General features: G+C 54.9%; 2 protein-coding genes across 5 annotated transcripts in view; one reads left to right on the plus strand and one right to left on the minus strand.

Annotated features, from left to right (window-relative positions):
- Positions 1-617: 617 nt before the first annotated feature.
- PC (pyruvate carboxylase) overlaps positions 618-19,296 on the minus strand; it is a 93,248-nt gene continuing 74,569 nt past the window's right edge. For all 4 annotated transcript variants that reach the window (XM_072639216.1, XM_072639214.1, XM_072639215.1 and 1 more), the window contains exons 10-21: positions 18,938-19,120; positions 5,616-5,760; positions 5,301-5,390; positions 4,990-5,211; positions 4,295-4,451; positions 3,583-3,823; positions 3,148-3,397; positions 2,742-2,986; positions 1,913-2,092; positions 1,586-1,834; positions 1,365-1,505; positions 618-1,226 (exon numbers count right to left, since the gene is read on the minus strand). In XM_072639216.1, the coding sequence (XP_072495317.1) occupies positions 978-1,226; positions 1,365-1,505; positions 1,586-1,834; positions 1,913-2,092; positions 2,742-2,986; positions 3,148-3,397; positions 3,583-3,823; positions 4,295-4,451; positions 4,990-5,211; positions 5,301-5,390; positions 5,616-5,760; positions 18,938-19,120 (2,352 nt within the window). In that variant the 3' untranslated portion in view covers positions 618-977. The remainder of the gene's footprint in view (positions 1,227-1,364; positions 1,506-1,585; positions 1,835-1,912; positions 2,093-2,741; positions 2,987-3,147; positions 3,398-3,582; positions 3,824-4,294; positions 4,452-4,989; positions 5,212-5,300; positions 5,391-5,615; positions 5,761-18,937; positions 19,121-19,296) is intronic.
- Positions 13,230-17,209, plus strand: LRFN4 (leucine rich repeat and fibronectin type III domain containing 4). Its single transcript, XM_072639223.1, has 3 exons — positions 13,230-13,487; positions 13,903-15,325; positions 16,219-17,209. The coding sequence occupies exons 2-3, from the start codon at positions 13,977-13,979 to the stop codon at positions 16,784-16,786; spliced, it is 1,917 nt and encodes a 638-aa protein (XP_072495324.1). The 5' UTR covers positions 13,230-13,487; positions 13,903-13,976; the 3' UTR covers positions 16,787-17,209.

Here is a 19,296-nt window from a genome sequence, read left to right on the forward strand (position 1 = left end):
GGTTATGAGAGAGAAAGGTAGCTGGAAGGTGTTGCAGGGGCTGCTTACCGTGGGGTAGTTAGGTGTGAGGCCCTGCAGCAGGCTGCCTTTGCCCAGCCCCAGAATACAACACAGATGCCTGGCTGTTTTTTGGTGAGGCCTACACTGGGGGTTGCTCTGATGTAACTGAGTGCAGGGGTGATAGGTGGACATCCTTACACCCAGCGCCACGATTCCCCTTAAGTCCCACCCCCTAGACACACTGTGGGACATGGGCCCTTGGTGGAACTGGACATCCCTGAGGCCCAAGTCACTGAGCAAGGGAGGTCCCAGGGGAGTCTGCCCTCAAGCCAGAGTTTTCTTTCCTGCCCCCACATTCTTCCACAGCCACTTGTCTTGCCACTTGGCTGTGTGATTTTGAAGGCCCTTCTGTGTCATTCCTCTGGGCTTTTGTCCTTGTAAAATGTGGGGCTGGGTCCTTTGGGTTCCTCCAAAGCCTTGACCAAACCCTGCTTTGTTCCCACCTGGGGCTCTCCGTCAGTGCTGGGCATGGTCTAGGACTCAGGATGGTGCTGTTGTTACTTCTCGAGATCCCCAAACCTGACTCTAAGCTGGAGAGCAAAGAACTAGGCGGCAAGGAGATGACAATCGGCTTTATTGAATGTTTGAGTCTGTCAAGGCTGAAATAAGGAGGTCTCATCCCCCTGACCTTCCTGGCCTGGACCCCCACTCCCTTGGAGAGAGGGCACCAATTTGGCAAAGAACCACATCCTGCAAGTGGCAGGATGTGATGGGCAGTTTGGGAAGGGGAAGGCAGAGAGGGAGGGATCTCTCTTGGCCCACTCCCTTGAGCAGCTGGTCCCAGGGTGGCCACTGCAGCCTGGTGAGCTGCCTTTTCCATGGCCTGGGGCTCCCAGGCAGCAGCAGCATCTACTAAGAACGAGGGGGAGAGCAGGCCTCCAATGCTAAGGCACTGGGGACGAGGGAGGAACTGGGGGTCACTCGATCTCCAAGATGAGGTCATCCCCTTCCAGGGTCATGTCCCGGGTCACGTGAACCTTGCTGATGGTGCCCTCCATGGGTGATGTCACCACGGTCTCCATCTTCATGGCGCTCAGCACACATAGTGGCTGCCCCTTGGTCACCTTGTCCCCTGCTTTCACTTTGATATCAATCACCTTGCCAGGCATTGGGGCCCCAATCTGGCCCTTCACGTCCTTTAGAGCCTTGGGATGGAAATGCATCTCCTGCAGGAGTAGTTAGTGGGAGAGCCAGGTTACTGAGAGCCATGTGCTACCCCCCCATCCCTCCCCAGGCTGAGAGCCCAAGCTCCCACACCCACCCTCCATTCCCCCAAAGGCTGAGAACTCTGCCAGGATCCCTACCTTCATGGCCTGGGTGTCCTTGACAAGGATAGAGCGCACCTGGCCATTGAGCTCAAAGAACACCTGCCTCTGGCCAGCCCGGTTCAGGGCTCCCATGGCCAGGGCCTTGATATGCAGGGTTTTGCCACGCTCCAGTTCCACCTACAGAAGAGGGTGTCAGGGCCAAGAGCGAAGGGCTGGGCTGTGGGAGCCACCCCATGCCCCTCCTGCTCCCCACTCACCTCAAATTCTTCGGCAATCTTGGGCCCTTGCAGGAAGAGGCGGGTGTCCAGGCACTCCAGGGGTCCGAACATGTTGGTGAAGTCCTTGAACTGCTGGAAGACGTCGGGGTACATGGCGGCCGAGAGCACATCCTCTGGGGTGATCTCCTCCCCGTGGCGCCCCTCCAGCTCCTTTTCCAGAGCTCCCAGGTCCAGGCAGGGTAGCGTGGCGCCTGGCCGGCCCTCCACTCGGGGCAGATCCTTCAGGACCTGGGGAGGGAGGAGGTAGCTCCATGAGTGGGGCTGCCCAGCCTTCCCCAAGGCTCCCTCTCCTCAACTCTGGCCCACCTTCGTTCGGAAGGGCTCAGGGAAGCCCCCATGGGGTATGCCGATGTATCCCTGCAGGAACTCTACCACGGAGCGGGGGAAAGACAGCTCCTCAGCCGCCTCCTCGACTTCAGCCCGGCTCAGCCCGTTCTGAACCATAAACTGGGCCAGGTCCCCCACGATCTTAGAAGAAGGTGTCACCTGTGGTAGGGACACAGAAAGACCCTGCCAAGACTCGGGGCCCCTTCCAAGCAATGATGTGGGTACTTGGAAGGGGAGTTAGTCTCCAAAGTGGTGTCCTACACTCTCCCTCTCTTCACCCCCACACCTTCTCCCCAAGTTGTCCCCACCCAGCCTGCGTTTTGGAAGTCTCCTGGCCTAAAGGCCTCTCTCCTCAGTCATTCTTCCTCCTTCAGCCTCAAGTTTTCTCATCTGTAGAATGGGGATCATAATGGCACCTCTCCCTCCCTTTGGAGGCCTGTGAGAATTCTGTGAATTAACGCGTGTGAAGCACTTTCTCTGAAAACGTTAAAGTGCCAGTTAAGGATTGGAGCTGCTCTTTCTAACCCTTTCTCATCTGTCTCCTCTTCCCTCCTGGGGCTTTGCCAGATCTGACCCCGAGAAGGCCAAGCTGCCTGGCCTCACACCATGGTTTCTGGTGCAGATGCCGGACCTTGATGCTGTGCTGGCTCGAGCTGTGGTGCTGTGTGCTCTGCCCTCTCAGGATCTGGCCTCCTCCAAAGCCCCTTCTGACTCTGGTGAAATTTCCCAAGTCTGGTCCCAGCGGCTAGGCTCTCCGGGAATGGCCAGGAATGAGGCTGGGCCCAGGGACTAGTAGCACCCCCTTTACCTTGATGAGGTCCCCCAGCATCTGGTTGGCCTCCACATATGCTTTCTTGACTTCCTTGAACTTGGACCCCAGCCCCATGCTATGGGCCTGGAAGTGCAGGTTTGTGTACTGGCCCCCGGGGATCTCATTCTCGTACACATCCGAGTTACCGGACTTCATGGTTGCTGTGCAGTCAAAGGGTGCGTACAAGCCCCGGGCCCCCTCCCAGTATTCACTGTAGTCAAATACCCGCTCCAGAGGCACCCCTAGAAAAGCAGGGGAGACAGGCTGTAAGCTGCCTGCGGCCCCCATGCACTCCGAAAGCTGCGTCTCCTCACCATTGGGAGGCTCCGTGGGAGCTAGGAGAAGGTGAGGGCAAGAGCTCACTTGGGGGCCTGTGCTTTGAGATGGGTTTCAGAGCCTCTACCTGTGTCCAGAGGGGTCTCCTTGGTGCAGGCCACCATGGCCCCCATGCTGGGTTGGGAAGTAATTCCTGACATGGAGTCGACCGCTACGTCGACCACATCAGCCCCTGCCTCAGCACAGGCCAGCATGTTGGCCACGCCTGAGCCAGCCGTATCATGGGTGTGGATGTGCAGGGGAAGGTCTGGAAAGCGGTCTCGGAGGGAGCTCACTAGCATGGTGCAGGCTGCTGGCTTCAGAAGGCCAGCCATGTCCTGGAGAGACAGACAGACCCAGAGAAGAGTCAGCATGGATGGGCCTGGGAAGGGACGGAGGATGACACCCTCCCAAAGGGGAGGTAGAGGGAGGGACAGGAAAAGAGAAGGAAGGAGGGAGGGAGGGAGAGAAGATAGAAGGAGGGTGGGAAGAAAGGGAGGGAGGGAGAAAAGGTCACAGCCACCTTTATGCACAGAATGTGGGTCCCTGCCCGAACCAGCTGCTCAGCCAGGTCCATATAGTACTTCAGGGAGTACTTGGTGCGTGTGGGATCAGCCACGTCACCCGTGTAGGAGATGGCAGCTTCCACCACGCCCCCAGCGTTGCCCACCGCCTCCATCCCCACCAGAAGGTTGGGCAGGTAGTTGAGAGAGTCAAAGATGCGGAACACGTCCATGCCATTCTCCTTGGCTACCTCGCAGAACCTAGGGAGGGGCAGCCTGTGAGGAGGCTCCACCTGGCCCCCTATGTCTCACCTCTGGACCAGTATCTCCTTTGGTAGTCCACTGTAGATCCCTCGGAGCTTCTCTTTCCCCACCCCCCTAGTCCTACATTCCCCCGTCAGCTCCTCTCATGACTCCGGGGTAGCTCAGTCCCAGTTCCTTGGTTTGACCCGCCACTCCTCCCTCCAGAGGAAAGCAGGGTGCCCCTGCATAGTGGGGTGAGCATGGGGTGGGGATATGTTTGGCAAGAAGGCCTGCCCCACAAAGGCTCTACCTGGAGCAAGGTCAGAGGCTGGCCCAGGCTGCTGAGGCGGGGGGGCCTGCTACAGGACCACGTGAGCTGGGCCCACAAGGCCCAATACCAAAGCACTTTGCCTGTGATTCCCCCGGGGCTGTCTACAAGGGCAGCCTGCTTGTGGGAGAGGCAGGGGACAGAGGGGGAGGGGTGCTCACTTGGAGACCACGTTGTCGGGGTAGTTGGTATAGCCCACAGCATTGGCGCCCCTCAACAGCATTTGGAAGGGGATGTTGGGGATGAGCTCCCTGAGCTCCTGTAGTCTCCGCCATGGACACTCATAGAGGAAGCGCATGGAAACGTCAAAGGTGGCTCCTGGGTAAGAAAGCAGCACATCTGAAGGTGGAGCCTGAGACTCTCCCTTTCTACCCCCAGGCTTTTGCTGTGCCAAACCTAGAAAGCCTTCTACCTTCCCATGTATACAGAATTCCTTATCCTCCTCCAAGGCCCACCTCTTCCATGAACTCCTTGACTGGGTTTTCACTTCTCTGGGAACTTCCCAGACTGATCTGTTCTCCACTTGGACACCTCTTTGCAAATCACAGGCACTTGCTAAGTGTTTACTGAATTTCTTTTACGTTACTCTTGTCTCGACCACAGAAGGAGATCCTTGAGCTCTGGGACACTGTCCTCCACCTTTCCTGTCTCACCCATCTTACCAAGCACTGGCACACATGCTTATTTTGAGACAAGGCCAAACACTGTCTTCCTAGCTAGGAAACAATGGGCTGCGCCGGAAAGTCCAGATTTTCTGGGTCTTTATGAAGCCTGAGGCTGTGCTGCTGAGTTTACACTCCTCCCCTGACCCTTCCATGGTTTGGCCCAGAGCCCCCATTTCTCTGCTGAGTCTTACCTCCCCAGTTCTCCACACTGAAGAGGTTGTTAAAGCTGTGAGCAACATAAGGGGCGATCTTCTTGAGATCGTAAGTCCGCACGCGAGTGGCCAGCAAGGACTGGTGGGCATCACGGAAGGTGGTGTCCATCAATAGCAGCCCCTTGTGATTCCGCACAGCTTGGGCAAAGCCCTCGGGCCCCTCCCGCAGCAGGATGTCTCTGAAGCCTGGGGGAGGTGGGCCTGGGAGAGGACAGGGCGTCAGAATTCTCAAGGACACCACGTTTCCCACTTCCTCAGGAGCCCAGCTGGGCCAATGACAAATGACTCACCCATGGGCACAGGGGGGATAATGGGATCCGTGGGGCTGGAGGTGGCCTTGGTAGGGATTGGGGTCTGAGGACCATTCACCATGACGTGACCTGAACAAAGAGAAGAAGTCTAGTTAGGAGGGAAGGGAGGGCCCAAGGGGGTTGGCACAATAGAGGCCTTTGGGAGCACGTGGGGAGGGAGGATGGGGGGAGTGGGGCAGGACTGGCAGGGTATACTATCTCCCAAAGAACTCCCTCCTCAGCTTGGGGGAGGGCAAGAGAGTGGGAGGCAGTCCTGGGGATGCTGGGGACAGGGCAGGCTTTGGGGGCTCAGACCCAGGTAGTGCAGGAGCTTCTGGGCCCGGTTTTGCACAGGCCGCATCTGGAAGAGCTCTGGGTTCTCATCGATGAATTGGGTGTCCACGGTGCCGGCCAGGAATTGCTGGTTATTGAGTACATTCTGCAGGAAGGGGATGTTGGTCTGCAGGACAGAGGCAGGTGGCAGGGTGTCACCAGGTGTCACCAGGATAGCACAGAGGGACAGGGTGGGGAGGAAGAGAAGTGGCTGAAGCCCCTGGCCATGGTGTGAGAACCAGCTTCCCCACCCCTCTGCCTGGGACCCTGGGATTCCCCTCAGAAAGAAGCAGCGGCCTCTGGGGTACATCCAAAGATGCTGGCATAGGGACAAGTCTTCTGCTGCCTGCTTTGCCCCATATCTGGCCTAGAGTACCCACTGTTCACAACAAGAATGGGTCCGACTGCCCTGCAGGAGGGAGAGGAGGAAGGTATGTGCTCATTTAATGACCATAATAACCTGTCCTGATGGGCAGGTCTGCAGAAGGCCCCAGCTGACGGCCACATTCTCTGGGGTTGGGGAGATGCTATGGCCAGCCAGGAACAGGAGAAGTCCCAGGGTGGCTGGGAGCCATATGGGACATAGAACAATGGTTTGCAAAGCCCTTTACCATTACAGCCCTATCATGCAAATACCATAGGTGTCACACCATTTTACAGATAAGGAAATTGAGGCTCAGAGAGAAATTCTGTTAGCTGCCCACAGCCAAACCCAGGCTTTCTGCCTCTGGTATCAGCCCCTCCAGGTCTCTCAGACAGGCCTGGACAAGGTGCCAGGATACCTGACCCTGGGAGAATGGCAGGGGCACCAGACTCTCACTTTCCCCAGCACTGGGGGAAAAAGCACCTGACGACAACCAGAAGGCATCAAGGGCTCAGGTCCAATGAGAGGTTGGTCAAGGAGAAGTCCATCGAGAGCGGGGCAGGAGTAAGGGCAGATGACCATTCCCCAAGTCCGACTGGGGAATGGAAGGGCTGGGGTCTGTCAGAGGATGGGCCAAGGAGAGGAAAGCAGCCATTTCTCCTTTGATCAACAATGGGTGAGCTCAGCAGCTCCCCTAACATCTAGTGACCCCCCTCCCTCCTTACCCCATAGGGGCATCTTTGTCCTTCTATTCTCTCCCCTTTCCTCACCCCTTCTGGCTTCCAGAGAGACAGATTTGGATTCTCCCCCAGCTCCCCCAGACACTACTCCAAGCAACACTAACCTGCCCCATTTTCATCATTTCCTCCTTAACTGCTGCATCATCTACTTGAGTGCCTGGGCCTGTTACTTTAAACTGTCCTTTGGATGGACTTTCTCTGCTGCTGAGGCGGGGCAGGGGGAACCGCACCCCAGCAACAGCCCAAGTCCTTGAGGGGCCATGGTCACAGACGACTGTTGCCTTACAATAGGTGTTGGGGAGGAATATGGGCAAGCAGGATAGAGCAGCAGGCCTGTCTCTGGAGAATATGGCAGCTCATGCTGCGTCCTAGCCTCCCGCAGGGGTCTCCATCCCCCCAGGGCCAGGACATCTGCTGCAAATCCTCAGGATTCACAGTATTGGTGAATTCACCTCTTCACTCACATTGATTTGCAGGCCCCAGATCCAGGCCTGTGCTCCTCTCCTGGTCACTCACCGGCAGACACTGCACAGTTACTGGCAAGGCTGTGTTGTTCTGCCCTTAGGTCAGCTCCCTCACTGTAAACAAGGGGCCATCACCCTTGGGTTTTTTCACCTGTGTGCTTTATGTGGGTGATTTTACTATCTGAAGTGTCTCCCAAGCTCAGTGCTACAAAGCCAGAAGGCTGGGATGGGCCTTACAGAAGTGGGTTAGAAAAGCCATGTTCTGACATAGCATTTGTGCGGTACGTTCAAAAAAAGGAAGAGGCAATTTGCATATAGCTATTTGTAAGAGATGTATATTGAATAAGGGATCTTTAAGCAGAAACATCCATAAAGCAGGGTTACATACTGTGACCAGAGGAGCAATGGGTCTGTATTAGCTAATTCAGGGCCACAAACCCGAACTACCAGGAATTATGAGAATCACTTGATTATGGTACACACAGGCCTCCCACCCAGCCCAGGATTATCCAGCCCCTCATCTGACATTAAGAAGCTGAGCTTGAGCCCTAATCCTGGGCTTTCTAATAGACACAGGTTTCCAGGCCTCTCATGCTTTAGGGACTCGCTAAGGAGCCAGGTACATTTTAAATGTGTTCCCAAGTCACTTTAGAGAAAGGTAATGATTAAGTAACAGAGAGGAAAAGGTGAGTTCTAATGTCTAAGCTGTGTGTTAGCACAAAGGTTAAATTCTTTACCAAATCAGAAGCTACAGGTACAGTTACACTGTATGATAGCTTGTTACAAGAACTTCCCTCAGACCTACTCAAAGAAGGGATTGGTGTTAGGAGAAACAGAAAAAGGAAAAGACACCCCCAGGAACTATCCTCCTTTCCTACAAAAGCTTACCCAGGGTAACTCAATCACCACAATAAGGAGGCCAAGCAGGCCTTGAAACTGCTCAAGTAACTGCTTGGTTCTCCTCAAGGTGGGAGACGTGGCAACCTGAACAACAATGCTTGAGAAAATAAACTCATTTCCCAAACCTGATGGAACAGGATGGTGAACATTTATGAGCAGAAGTGCCTCATAAAACAGCGAAAAGATGGAGAAATTGAGTACAAAGTTTAACACGAGACCACTAAACAAATCACTCTAACCACATTCTAAAATAGAACTGTTAAGAGGATAGTAAACAAATGAAAACCAGGAGAGATGGGTCAGCACTTCTAGACCATTGGCCCCACCAGGGTTCCTGGGACATTAGACGAGAAAGGGGAACGCCTCTAAAGAAGATGATGACAGAAAGAGTGGCAGCTGGACTAAGCTAAGGACAAAGGAAATTTGTGCTGCATGAAAGCTGTGAGAGACCAGTTTTCAAGACACCTGAAAACAAGGAAAATGTTACAGGCCAATTAAGAGAAAGGGATAGATGATGGGAAGCATGCCGGGTCTGCAGTCAGAGAACCTGAGTTTAAAGGCCAGCCATTTACTGTTCCATTGTGTGACCTCTGTTCAGCCTCTCCAGGATGCGGGGCCTCATCAGTAAAATTAGGGGTTGGTCTGGATGGTCACTAAGGTTACTCCCAGCTATGAATTATGATCCTATGAAATATTAAGGCACCCAGTCTCTAGATTTCCATCTGAAAGAAGACTGAAAAAATGCCAAAACAAGGAACTGGAAATTGAGGGATGGTCTCAGGAAAACCTGGGAGGATCTGTATGGATGGAAATGGAGGGATGTGAGCTGAACCAGGTTAACAATCAACACCATTAAAGGCAATATTATAAACTGTGAAGCACTTAGGAACTCTAAGCAATACAATGAACCACCAGAATTCCAGAGGAGTCGTGATCAAACATGTGAGCTGCCACCAGAAAGAGAGCTAATGGCCTCAGGAGGCAGAGGGAAGCAGGCTGTTTTCTTTCTTCTTGGTTTTTCCTTTTCTTTCTTTCTTTTTTTTTTTGGAACATAACAAACATGGAAACATTTTGCTTGACTTCACATGTACACTTCTTGATGAACAGGGGAGAGGTAGAGGAGAAAATTTGGAATTGAAAATAAAAATAAAATGGAATTTTAAAAAACATCAAAAGATCAAAAAAAAAACCTTAAAAAAAGATTTTAAAAAATCGCGTATGGGCATCACTCTCCTAAAGCCGTGATGCAGAAAGAGGTAAAAACTCATCTCTAAAAAGTCCATAAAATGTCTATGGTAGGTAGGCTGAGCCAATATAACAAAAAAGACAATTCTACCTAAATAAGTCTACTTGACCAGTGCCATACTAATCCAATTAACAAAAATTATTTTATAGAGCTAGAAAATATAATACCAAAATTCATCTGAAAGAACAAAAGGTTAAGAGTAAACAAATAAGAGTAAACAAAAAAAAAATGTGAAGGCGGCCCAGCCATATGTAATAGTAATTTCAGGTTAATGGTGGGTAAGAGGTAAAGATTTTTCCCAGCCTATTAATAGGTCTCAAGTACCTTTTGTTAATTTTCTAACGAAGACACTGGTTCTCAAAAGTTGTGATGCCCTCTGGCTTTGAAAACTGTATAAGTACTCTGAGGCGAGGTTTTACTTTGGGGCTTAGTTTTTGGAAGGTTTGTGTGCCAGATGAGACTCCCTGGCAGCTCCCTGGCTTTGAAAGCTCAGATGTTGATGCTTCTCTCTTTGGTAAGTAAGTATGGTCAAACAGTTGCATCTGTCTGTTGATCTGCGATGTATCAGCTTACGGTCAGGCAGCTGGAAGCCCTGTCTGTTGATCTTTGTTTCTCTGAAGTTTAGGGTGCTGACTTTTTCCCCTGAACTAAGTGAATGATATATGTGTTTCATTAAAGTGATTGTTGACCCCTCAAAAGCTGCCTTTCCTTTTAGAAAAGCAGATCAAAGAACCTGTGATAGCAGGCCCTCTGGTGTATGTTAGGGGTGCTTACTTTTAAACCATACTGGATCTCAAATTGTATTATAAAGTGGTAATCATCAAAATAATCTAGTACTGCCTAAGAAACAGAGTGGTGGATCAGTGAAATAGATCAGGTACACAATATATTATAGTAAATGATCACAGTAATTTAGTGTTTGATAAATCCAAAGATCCAAGCTTTGGGGACAAAAATTCACTAACAAAAATTGCTGGGAAAACTCGAAAACAATATGTCAGAAACTAAGTATAGATCAACATCTCCCACAGTATACCAAAGGGTAAGGTCAATCTGGGCACATGATTTAGACATAAAGCATGATACCATAAGCAAATCAGGAGAACAAGGAATAGTTTACCTACTAGATCTAAAGATAAGGGAAGAATTTAGGACCAAACAGGAGACAGAGAACATTACAAAATGCAAAATGGTTCATTTTGATTATGTTAAAAAGTTTTTGCACAAACAAAACCAATGCACTAAAAATTAGAAGGAACATAGAAAACTGGGGAAATATTTTTCACAAGTATCTCTGATAGAGGCCTCATTTCTAAAATATATAGGAAACTGAGTCAAATTTATAAAAATACAAATTATTCCCCAATTGATAAACGATCAAAGGATATGCAGTTTTCAGAAGAAGAAATCAAAGCTATTTATAGTCCTATGAAAAATGTTCTAAATCACAATTGATTACAGGAATGCAAATTAAAACAACTCTGAACTATATCCTGAGAGAAATGGTTATTTCTTTCTGATATTAATAACTAATTGTTGAATCAGTGCCACAGTTTTTCCCTTTTTCTATTCTCATCCAGAAATCAACCAGTGGGAATTCTTGGGTAAAGACTTATGTAGGCTAAGATTTAGTCAGACAGTAAAAGAATTTCTAAGTTTGGCCCAGTGGATGGATTCCTGCTCAATGTGTTTACTCAGACAGGTCTGGGAAAATGTGGATTCTCCCTTTTGTCAGACAGGTGATATGGAAATTGATAAGTCTCTTTGACCAAGATTGAGATGATCCAAGTCACATACCTCAGGACCCTCAGTGTAACATAGCCAGCCTCCCACTATAATATTCATTCTCTATCATTGTCAACCAGAGTTGCCACTCTCAGTCACCTGCTCTTCCAAGGGCATACGAACTGTGAACTCCCTTATCATTATTATTAATGCCATGCTAGCCCAACACCATTGCTAGGTCTATCTCAAAGACGTCATAAAAAAAAGAGCTACATGTACAAAAGTATTTACAGCAGCTCTTTTTTTGTGGTGGCCAAGAACTGGAAATTTAGGGGATGCCCATTCATTGGGGAATCACTGAAGAAGTTGTGGCATCTGATTGTGATAGGATACTATTGTGTTATGAGAAAGGATGAGTAGGCGGATCTCAGAAAAACCTGGACTTATATGAACTGATGAAGAGGGAAGGGAGCAGAACCCAGAGAACGTGAGAACGTCCACAGAAACGTGAGCAATTGTGAATGACTTTGCTATTTTCAGCCATACCATGATACAAGACAATCACCAAGGACTCGTGATAAAAATGCTCCATTTCCAGAGAAGGAACTGATGGGATCTGAATGTTGATGGAAGTGGACTATTTTTCACTTTCTTTTTTCTTTAGTTTTGAGTTTTCTTCCACAAAATGACTAATGTGGAAATGTTTTACATGACTGCATGTATAACCTGTATCAGACTGCTTAGATCTCAAGGAGGGGGTGAAGGATAGAACTTTGGAACACAAAAAAATAAAAAATATTAAAAATAATATATAACTGAGGAAAAACAAAATATTTTAAAATGTCTATGGTAAAGAATGAATTGCACCTGGGTAACTGATGAAATACTAAGAAGGGAACAGGCAACAACCTCCACGGGCAGACCATCACTTTGAAGCCACATAACCAGCCGCAGGTTCCAAGAAGACAAGATCCCATTGAGGAAGGCACAAGCCTCACCCATATGATGCCCCAGGTCTAGGTTTGGAGTTCAGCAGATTCCTTCAAAGATGCCAAAGAAATCATTTTGTCCCCTAATATTATGACTATCCTTATCAAGTGGGCACATTAGTGTTTGCACCCAGTGCAAGTGGGATGTCTGAGGTTGGGAGACGCTCCCCCTGTCACTGCACCAAGCTGTGGAACCCACAGAGCCTCCTAAAGAAGAGACCTGGCTGATCCCATGGAAACCCACGGGAAACACGCAGAGAAGGAACGCTGCCCCACTTTCGGGCAGAAGGGGGTTCCCGTCATTTCAGGCCTTCTTCTCTTGCCTTGTGCCCTGCCAGACCTCCTCCCTTCTCAGGTACCTTGCAGAGCCTGGCACGCTAACTGGCACCTCCCCTCAACAATCTGCGAAAGCGGAGGTGGGAGACCCAGCGGGACGCCCCTGAGGAAGCCTTTCCCACCCCTACAGAACACCTGGCCACATGAGCAAGCCTGTAACCCATGGGTCACTTTCATCTTTCTGTGGCTAGCTCCAAGTCTTCCAGAAAGCAGCTGCAGCAGGCAGGAAGCAGCCTCGGCCTGCCTAGTGGGGCGCACCCACACAAGGAGGGGGAGCCCGAGCAGGCAGGTGGGCCCAGCACCCGTGTGCCAGGGGCTGCGGGGGGCCAAGCCACACCCCGAGTGTCACCTTGACAGGGAAAGGAGATAGAACAATGTCTGGGGAACCTGGGACAGCGCCGGGTGAATGTGTGCCGGGCCACCACGTGACTCGGTGATGCAGAACGATCGTGACCTTCAGAGTGGGAGTTCGAGTGAGTGTGTGTGCGTGTCCGTGGCACGCGGCTGTGGCCCGGCCGAGGCTGCTGTCCGGCCTGCGGGAGGCTGGGAGCCGGCGCGGGGGCGGGGGCGGCTGTGCTGCTGCTGCGGAGGCTGCGGCACCGGCAGGCGCGGGGCGCGATCGCGCGGAGCACCGGGGTCCGGGCCGGGGCGCAGCGGCGCGCGGACGTGGGGGTGCGCGGCCCGGTGACAGCGGGAGCCTGGGACTAGGCACGGCACGGCACGGGTGGATCCCGGCGCGATCCCGCCGCCCCCCAGCGCGCGCTCCGCGGCCGCGCCGCGCGCCCCTCGCCCGCGCCCCCCGCCCGCGCGCTCGAGCCCAGCAGAGCCGGAGCCGGAGCCGGAGCCGGGAGGCCAGGGCCAGGGTCCGGGGCCGCAGCCCCGCGCGCCATGGGGAGGGCCTGGGCCCCAGGCCGAGCCGTGCGGGCGGCGGCCAGCTGCGGAGCTCGCCCCCGCCCCCGCTCCGACGGGAGGCCGAGCAGGAGGCGCGGGGGCCCCGGGGGGAGCCCGGTCCGCCCTGCCCGCCCGGCCCGCAGCCGCCGCAGCCCCTGAGCCCCGAGAAGCAGCAGCGGCGCCCGCCAGGACCCGGCAGGTGAGGGGCGGCGGGGGCGGAGCAGGGCGGCGGGGGAGGGCAGGTGCGGGGCGGGGAGGGGCTATCGGGCAGGGGTGGGGGGAGGTAAGGAAGGGCGGAGAGAGGGAGGGACTGTGAGAGGAGGGGGGCCTGCGGTGGGGGGAGCAGAGGGGTAGACCACCCCAGGGCGGGGGAGGAGCCGAGCCCAGTCCAGGATGCCAAAAGGATCCTGGGAAGGAAGTTACCTGGGCCCGTTCCCAGAGCTAAGTCTGGGGAGCCCCGGTGTCCCCAGCAAACCTTCCTCCCTGCAGGCCCCAGCCAGCCCTGACCACTGGGCTCCCCTTTGCTCTGACGGTGGGGGTGGGGCAGAGGAGGCAGACCCTCTCCCTTCTGCCCCTCCAGCCCCACAACCGCACACACACCTTCTGCTCCCTAGGGACAGGACTTGCGGCTGGGGTGCGCCTCCTCGTTGGTGCCCTGTCTCTTCCCTCCTGCTCCAGGGGGCTCACGATGGCTTCCCCTCTCCTGCTACTGCTGCTGGCTGGCGGGGCTCTAGGCTGCCCCCTCCCCTGTACCTGCCAGAACCTTTCTGAGTCTCTCAGCACACTCTGTGCCCACCGAGGGCTGCTCTTCGTGCCGCCCAACGTGGACCGGCGCACGGTGGAGCTGCGGCTGGCCGACAACTTCATCCAGGCTCTGGGGCCCCCAGATTTCCGCAACATGACCGGCCTAGTGGACTTGACCCTCTCCCGCAATGCCATCAACCGAATCGGGGCCCGCTCCTTCGGAGACCTCGAGAGCCTGCGCTCCCTGCACTTGGACGGCAACCGGCTGGCCGAGCTGGGGGCCGGCAGCCTTCGAGGCCCCATCAACCTCCAGCACCTCATCCTCAGCAGCAACCAGCTGGGCAGCATCGCTCCCGGCGCCTTCGATGACTTCCTGGAAAGCCTGGAGGACCTGGACTTGTCTTACAACAACCTGCGGCAGGTGCCTTGGGCCGGCATCGGCTCCATGCTGGTCCTGCACACGCTCAACCTGGACCACAACCTCATTGACTCTTTGCCCCCGGGAGCCTTTGCCCAGCTGGGCCAGCTCTCCCGCCTCGACCTCACCTCCAATCGCCTGGCCACCCTGGCGCCCGACCCCATCTTTGCCCGTGGCTTGGACACAGCCGCTTCCCCCAGCCCCCTGGTGCTGAGCTTTGGGGGGAACCCGCTCCACTGCAACTGTGAGCTGCTGTGGCTGCGGAGGCTGGCCAGGCCGGACGACCTGGAGACCTGCGCCTCCCCCCCGGGGCTGGCCGGTCGCTACTTCTGGGCGGTGCCCGAGGGCGAGTTTTCCTGTGAGCCACCTCTCATTGCCCGCCACACGCAGCGGCTCTGGGTGCTCGAAGGCCAGCGGGCCCTGCTGCGGTGTCGGGCCCTTGGGGACCCCATGCCCACCATGCACTGGGTGGGCCCGGATGACAGACTCGTGGGAAACTCCTCTCGGGCCCAGGCTTTTCCTAACGGGACGCTGGAGATCGGGGTGACGGGGGCTGGCGATGCTGGCGAGTACACGTGCATTGCCACCAATGCAGCAGGAGAGGCCACGGCGCAGGTGGAGCTCCGGGTGCTGGCCCTCCCTCACGGCGGGAACAGCAGCGCGGCAGGGGGCCGGCCAGGGCCCTCCGACATCGCTGCGTCTGCCCGGACTGCGGCCGAGGGCGAAGGCGCCCAAGAGATGGGGCCCGCGGTGGAAGTGTCTGAGGTGACCGCCACGTCTGGGCTGGTGAGCTGGGGCCCGGGCAGGCCCAACGAGCCCGTCTGGATGTTCCAGATCCAGTACAACAGCAGCGAAGACGAGACCCTCATTTACCGGTGAGAGCCAGAGAGCGGGTCCTGAATGAGGCACCCCTTCCATCCGTCCAGCACAGCTGGTCCTTCCCCTCCTCCCCCAGCTCCTTGGGCTTCCTCTGCTCCCCTACCCACAAGGCTGTGCTGCTGCCATCCCTCCCTCCTCAACCCCTGTGCTCTGGGAAGCTGCAGAGAGGCTTTGGTTGGGAGAGTAGAGCAGAAGCTGGGGGCAAAGGACTACAATGGGACCAGGGAAGCTGGGGGGATGGGGGGTGGGGAGGGATGAAAATTGGGTCTGGGGAGACTGCGCTGGAGCCAGGCAGGAAGGTGGTGGGAGAGGAAGGATGTGGACAAGTGTTCTGGGGACTCTGGCACTGTCTCTCCATCCCTTACTGTGCCATCCATCATCTCTTAGTGTCTGCTTCTGTCTCTGCATGTGTTAGTGTTGTAGTTGAGGAGGTCTGCTTCCCCCCGTTGGGCTCTGGGGTTGTTCCTATGTCTGTGCTCACACGCACATACATGTGCACACACGCACACACACACTGCCTCTGCCAGTGGGGGGGATAACTCCATGGAGCATCCCAGGAGGTCTGCATGTTCCTGCCATCTCTCCATACAACTGTTTGCATTATATACCCACACGCATATACATGTCCATGTACACATACTTAGCTGTATATCTACATGTATGTGTGCATGTACATGATGCATGTGTATAATACCCACATCTGTGTCTACATATTCACACAGACTTGTGTGTACACACACAGATACCTGAAGGGCAGCTGAGGGGTACACATAGGCATACCTGAGGTGGGTGGCAGCAGCAGGCCCTGGGGCCCCTTTCAGACTGAAGAGAGCAGGGCTGCAGACCCCAGGCTGGCTCCAGGGCCACTGACCTTCCTCCTTCCCTTCAGGATCATCCCTGCTTCCAGCCGCCACTTCTTGCTGAAGCACCTGGTCCCTGGGGCCGACTATGATCTCTGCCTCCTGGCCCTGTCCCCTGCTGCTGTGCCCTCTGACCTCACAGCTACAAGGCTGCTGGGCTGTGCCCACTTCTCTACACTGCCGGCTATGCCCCTGTGCCACGCCTTGCAGGCCCACGTGCTTGGGGGGACCCTGACAGTGGCTGTGGGGGGCGTCCTGGTGGCTGCCTTACTGGTCTTCACAGTGGCCTTGCTGGTTCGGGGCCGGGGGGCCGGGGCTGCCCGTCTCCCCCTCAAGCTCAGCCATGTACACTCCCAGACAAACGGAGGAGGCCCCAGCCCTGGACCGAAGCCTCACCCTCCCCGGAGTCCCCCACCTCGCCCACAACGCAGCTGCTCTCTGGACTTGGGAGAGACCGGCGGGTGCTATGGTTATGCCCGGCGCCTGGGGGGAGCCTGGACGCGCAGGAGTCATTCAGTCCACGGCGGGTTACTTGGGGCTGGGTGCCGAGGGGCAGCCGGGGGCAGTGGAGAGCGGCTAGAAGAGAGTGTGGTGTGAGGGACAAGGAGGTGGGAGCTTCCAGGGCCATGGATGGAAGAAGAGGAGGTAGCGGCTGGGCCTCTCTTCCCTCCCGCTCTCCAGTCTCCAGGGACAGGGGCAGCGGCCATCGGAACAGGCCTCTCTGGAGAGAGGGCCTAGACACCTGCAGGAAGCGGCACATGGAGTGAACAGAGCACTCCTAGGCTGAGGAGTCAGGATTTCTGGGTTTTAATCCCAGTTTTAACTCTCTGTACCTCAGTTTCCCCCTTTGTAATTTGGGGAAGAAAACCACCTTTCCCTAATCCTGTCCCCCTCTCCAGAATGTGGGGAGGGGAGGGAACTCATAAATACGAGGTGCTTCAGCACTGTGGGGCAATGGGCTACAGGGAATTATCCTGGATTCTTGTTTTTATTCTTAATAAAAATGCCAGGGACACCTCACCTTATTTCTGGCCTCATTGTGTGGGGAAAAAGACATGGCTCCAGGGAGACAGGCAGATGGCACCTGAAGAGGGCCTGGTTTTAGGGGTCAGCCTGGCTAGATTTTAGGGTGCAGGGGTGGGCCCCTGCCTGCAAATCAAAACTGAGACACAGGCCTCATGGAAAGGGGGTGGGTTGGGAGAGAGAAACCTCCAGCAGGCCCCCGCCCTGCTTGACCTCTGCTTCCTAGGCCTTCCCATCACAGCAGGACCCAACAAGTTCTGGTTTGAAAGGTCCACTGATTTTCCCCAGGGGTCTGTTCCAGCTCTGGCCAGAATGAGATCACATCTTCAGGGTGCAAGGCTGGGAGTGAAAGGAGCCCCTGCCTTCCCTGTGCAGCTTGGCAGGCAGAGGCCCCTCTGGGTCCAGGCTGGAAGCTCTCCCTCCTTCCAGGGAAGAGGCCTGGCCCATTCTCTGCCCCAAGGCACCCAGGCCCAGCACACCAGGCTGAGGGCTTCCACCCAGAGCTTCCCGCCTGCCTATGCACACACATCCAGCTGCTACCCTCCTACCTCCTGTCCTAAAGGGGCCCCAGGGACAGCTGCCATAGGGAAAAAAAAATCCAAAACAAAACCAAAACAAACCAGACAAGGTCTTCAAGAGAATGGAGAATGAGGAGGAAGCATTGGATGATTACTCTGTGGTCACTGGGTGGGGCAGGCAGTTGGAGAAGGGATGCAGGGAGACACTGGGGGGCAAAGGGCTGAGCTAGGCTCATAACTCCAAGGCCTGGCCAGGGCACTCCAGAGAGGACCTCTCTACACAGAAAGACATTTAGAAGGTAGAGCCCATCTGCCCTGGCCTGGCCTTCCCTTCTCTGTGTCCTGGTCAAGGTGGCCAAGCTTTAGCAACAGCCTATTTTAGCCCGGTGACTAAGCTCACCCTTGGCCTCTGACTAGGGATCTTGGGCAAACAAGGAAGCCCCCTGTCCCCGTGCTGGGCATGGATGGTGAGGAGGAGCTGGGGAAGCTGTCATGCCACATGGCCATAAGGAGACCAGAGTGGCAAGAGACTGAGAACTTAAGTGCCACCAGCGCCTGGGCACAAGGACACCATCTCCAGGGACATGCCCTGCCAACAGGCTGCTCAGGCACCCATCAGCACAGCAGTTGTGGAAGGGAGGCCTTGGCCACCATGGTGATAAGCCAGTGGAGTCACCCCAAGACCTGCCATGTCAGGAGGAAAAGCAGGCCACAGGCGATGACCTCAAGGAGGGCAGGGGATGATGACAGCATAGCAGAAGACCCCCTACAGAGGACAGCAGGCACCCAGGGCTGACTCAATAGGAAGGCCTGGAGTGTGGAAGGTTGGCTCCCCAACATGTGCGGGGGCAGTGGCCCCAGAGGCACCATCGTGGGGGTCGGCAGAGTCATGGAACCAAAGGATGGTATCCTTAGCCACAATCTATCAGGAGGCCCTGCTTAGCAATGCCAGCCAAGGAGATGGTGGCCCCAGGGCCAAGGGGTAGGGAAGCACAGCCAAGTCTGGCTGGCCAGCCCACATGTCCTTCTGGGAGTCAAACTCATGACCTGGCCAGGTACGAGACTCCAGGCTCCATTCTAGCAGAGCAGGGGAGACAAGACAAGCAACGAGACCCCCAAAGGCAGCCGGACTTAAGCTGCCACACTATGGGAGCACAAAGATCCCACTAGAGATGCAGATAGACAGGCGACTCTTGGCAACACTCACCTTTACCCCTCGAACTCGGAACTCGGCTAGTGCGCGGCTCATCTTGGTGGCAGCCGTGGGGTGGTCCTTACCATGGGCAATGACTTTGACCAAGAGGGAGTCATAGTGCGGGGAAATGAGTGCCCCTTGAAAGGCCGAGGCATTGTCCAAGCGGATGCCCATGCCCTCGCCGCTCCGAAACACCTGGCAGAAAAGGAGGGCAAAGTCATGGCGGAGGGAGCCCCAGACTGCCTGGTCCTTTGGGGAGGGGCCTGGGAGCCCAGAGCCCTCAAGAGTTAATTCTGCTCTGCTTTGGCTCGTGACACTTTGCAAGTTGATTTCTGCAAGTGAACCCAGGTGCCCAGCCCCCACTTCCCCAA

Source organism: Notamacropus eugenii, chromosome 2 (genome assembly GCF_028372415.1).
Source record: "Notamacropus eugenii isolate mMacEug1 chromosome 2, mMacEug1.pri_v2, whole genome shotgun sequence".
Classification (NCBI taxonomy): domain Eukaryota; kingdom Metazoa; phylum Chordata; class Mammalia; order Diprotodontia; family Macropodidae; genus Notamacropus; species Notamacropus eugenii.

Coding starts and splice junctions, on each gene's coding strand:
- LRFN4 (XM_072639223.1), top strand. CDS start 13,977: ATGGCTTCCCCTCTCCTGCTACTGCTGCTGGCTGGCGGGGCTCTAGGC. Junction 15,326..16,218: donor GACGAGACCCTCATTTACCG/GTGAGAGCCAGA, acceptor CCTTCCCTTCAG/GATCATCCCTGCTTCCAGCC.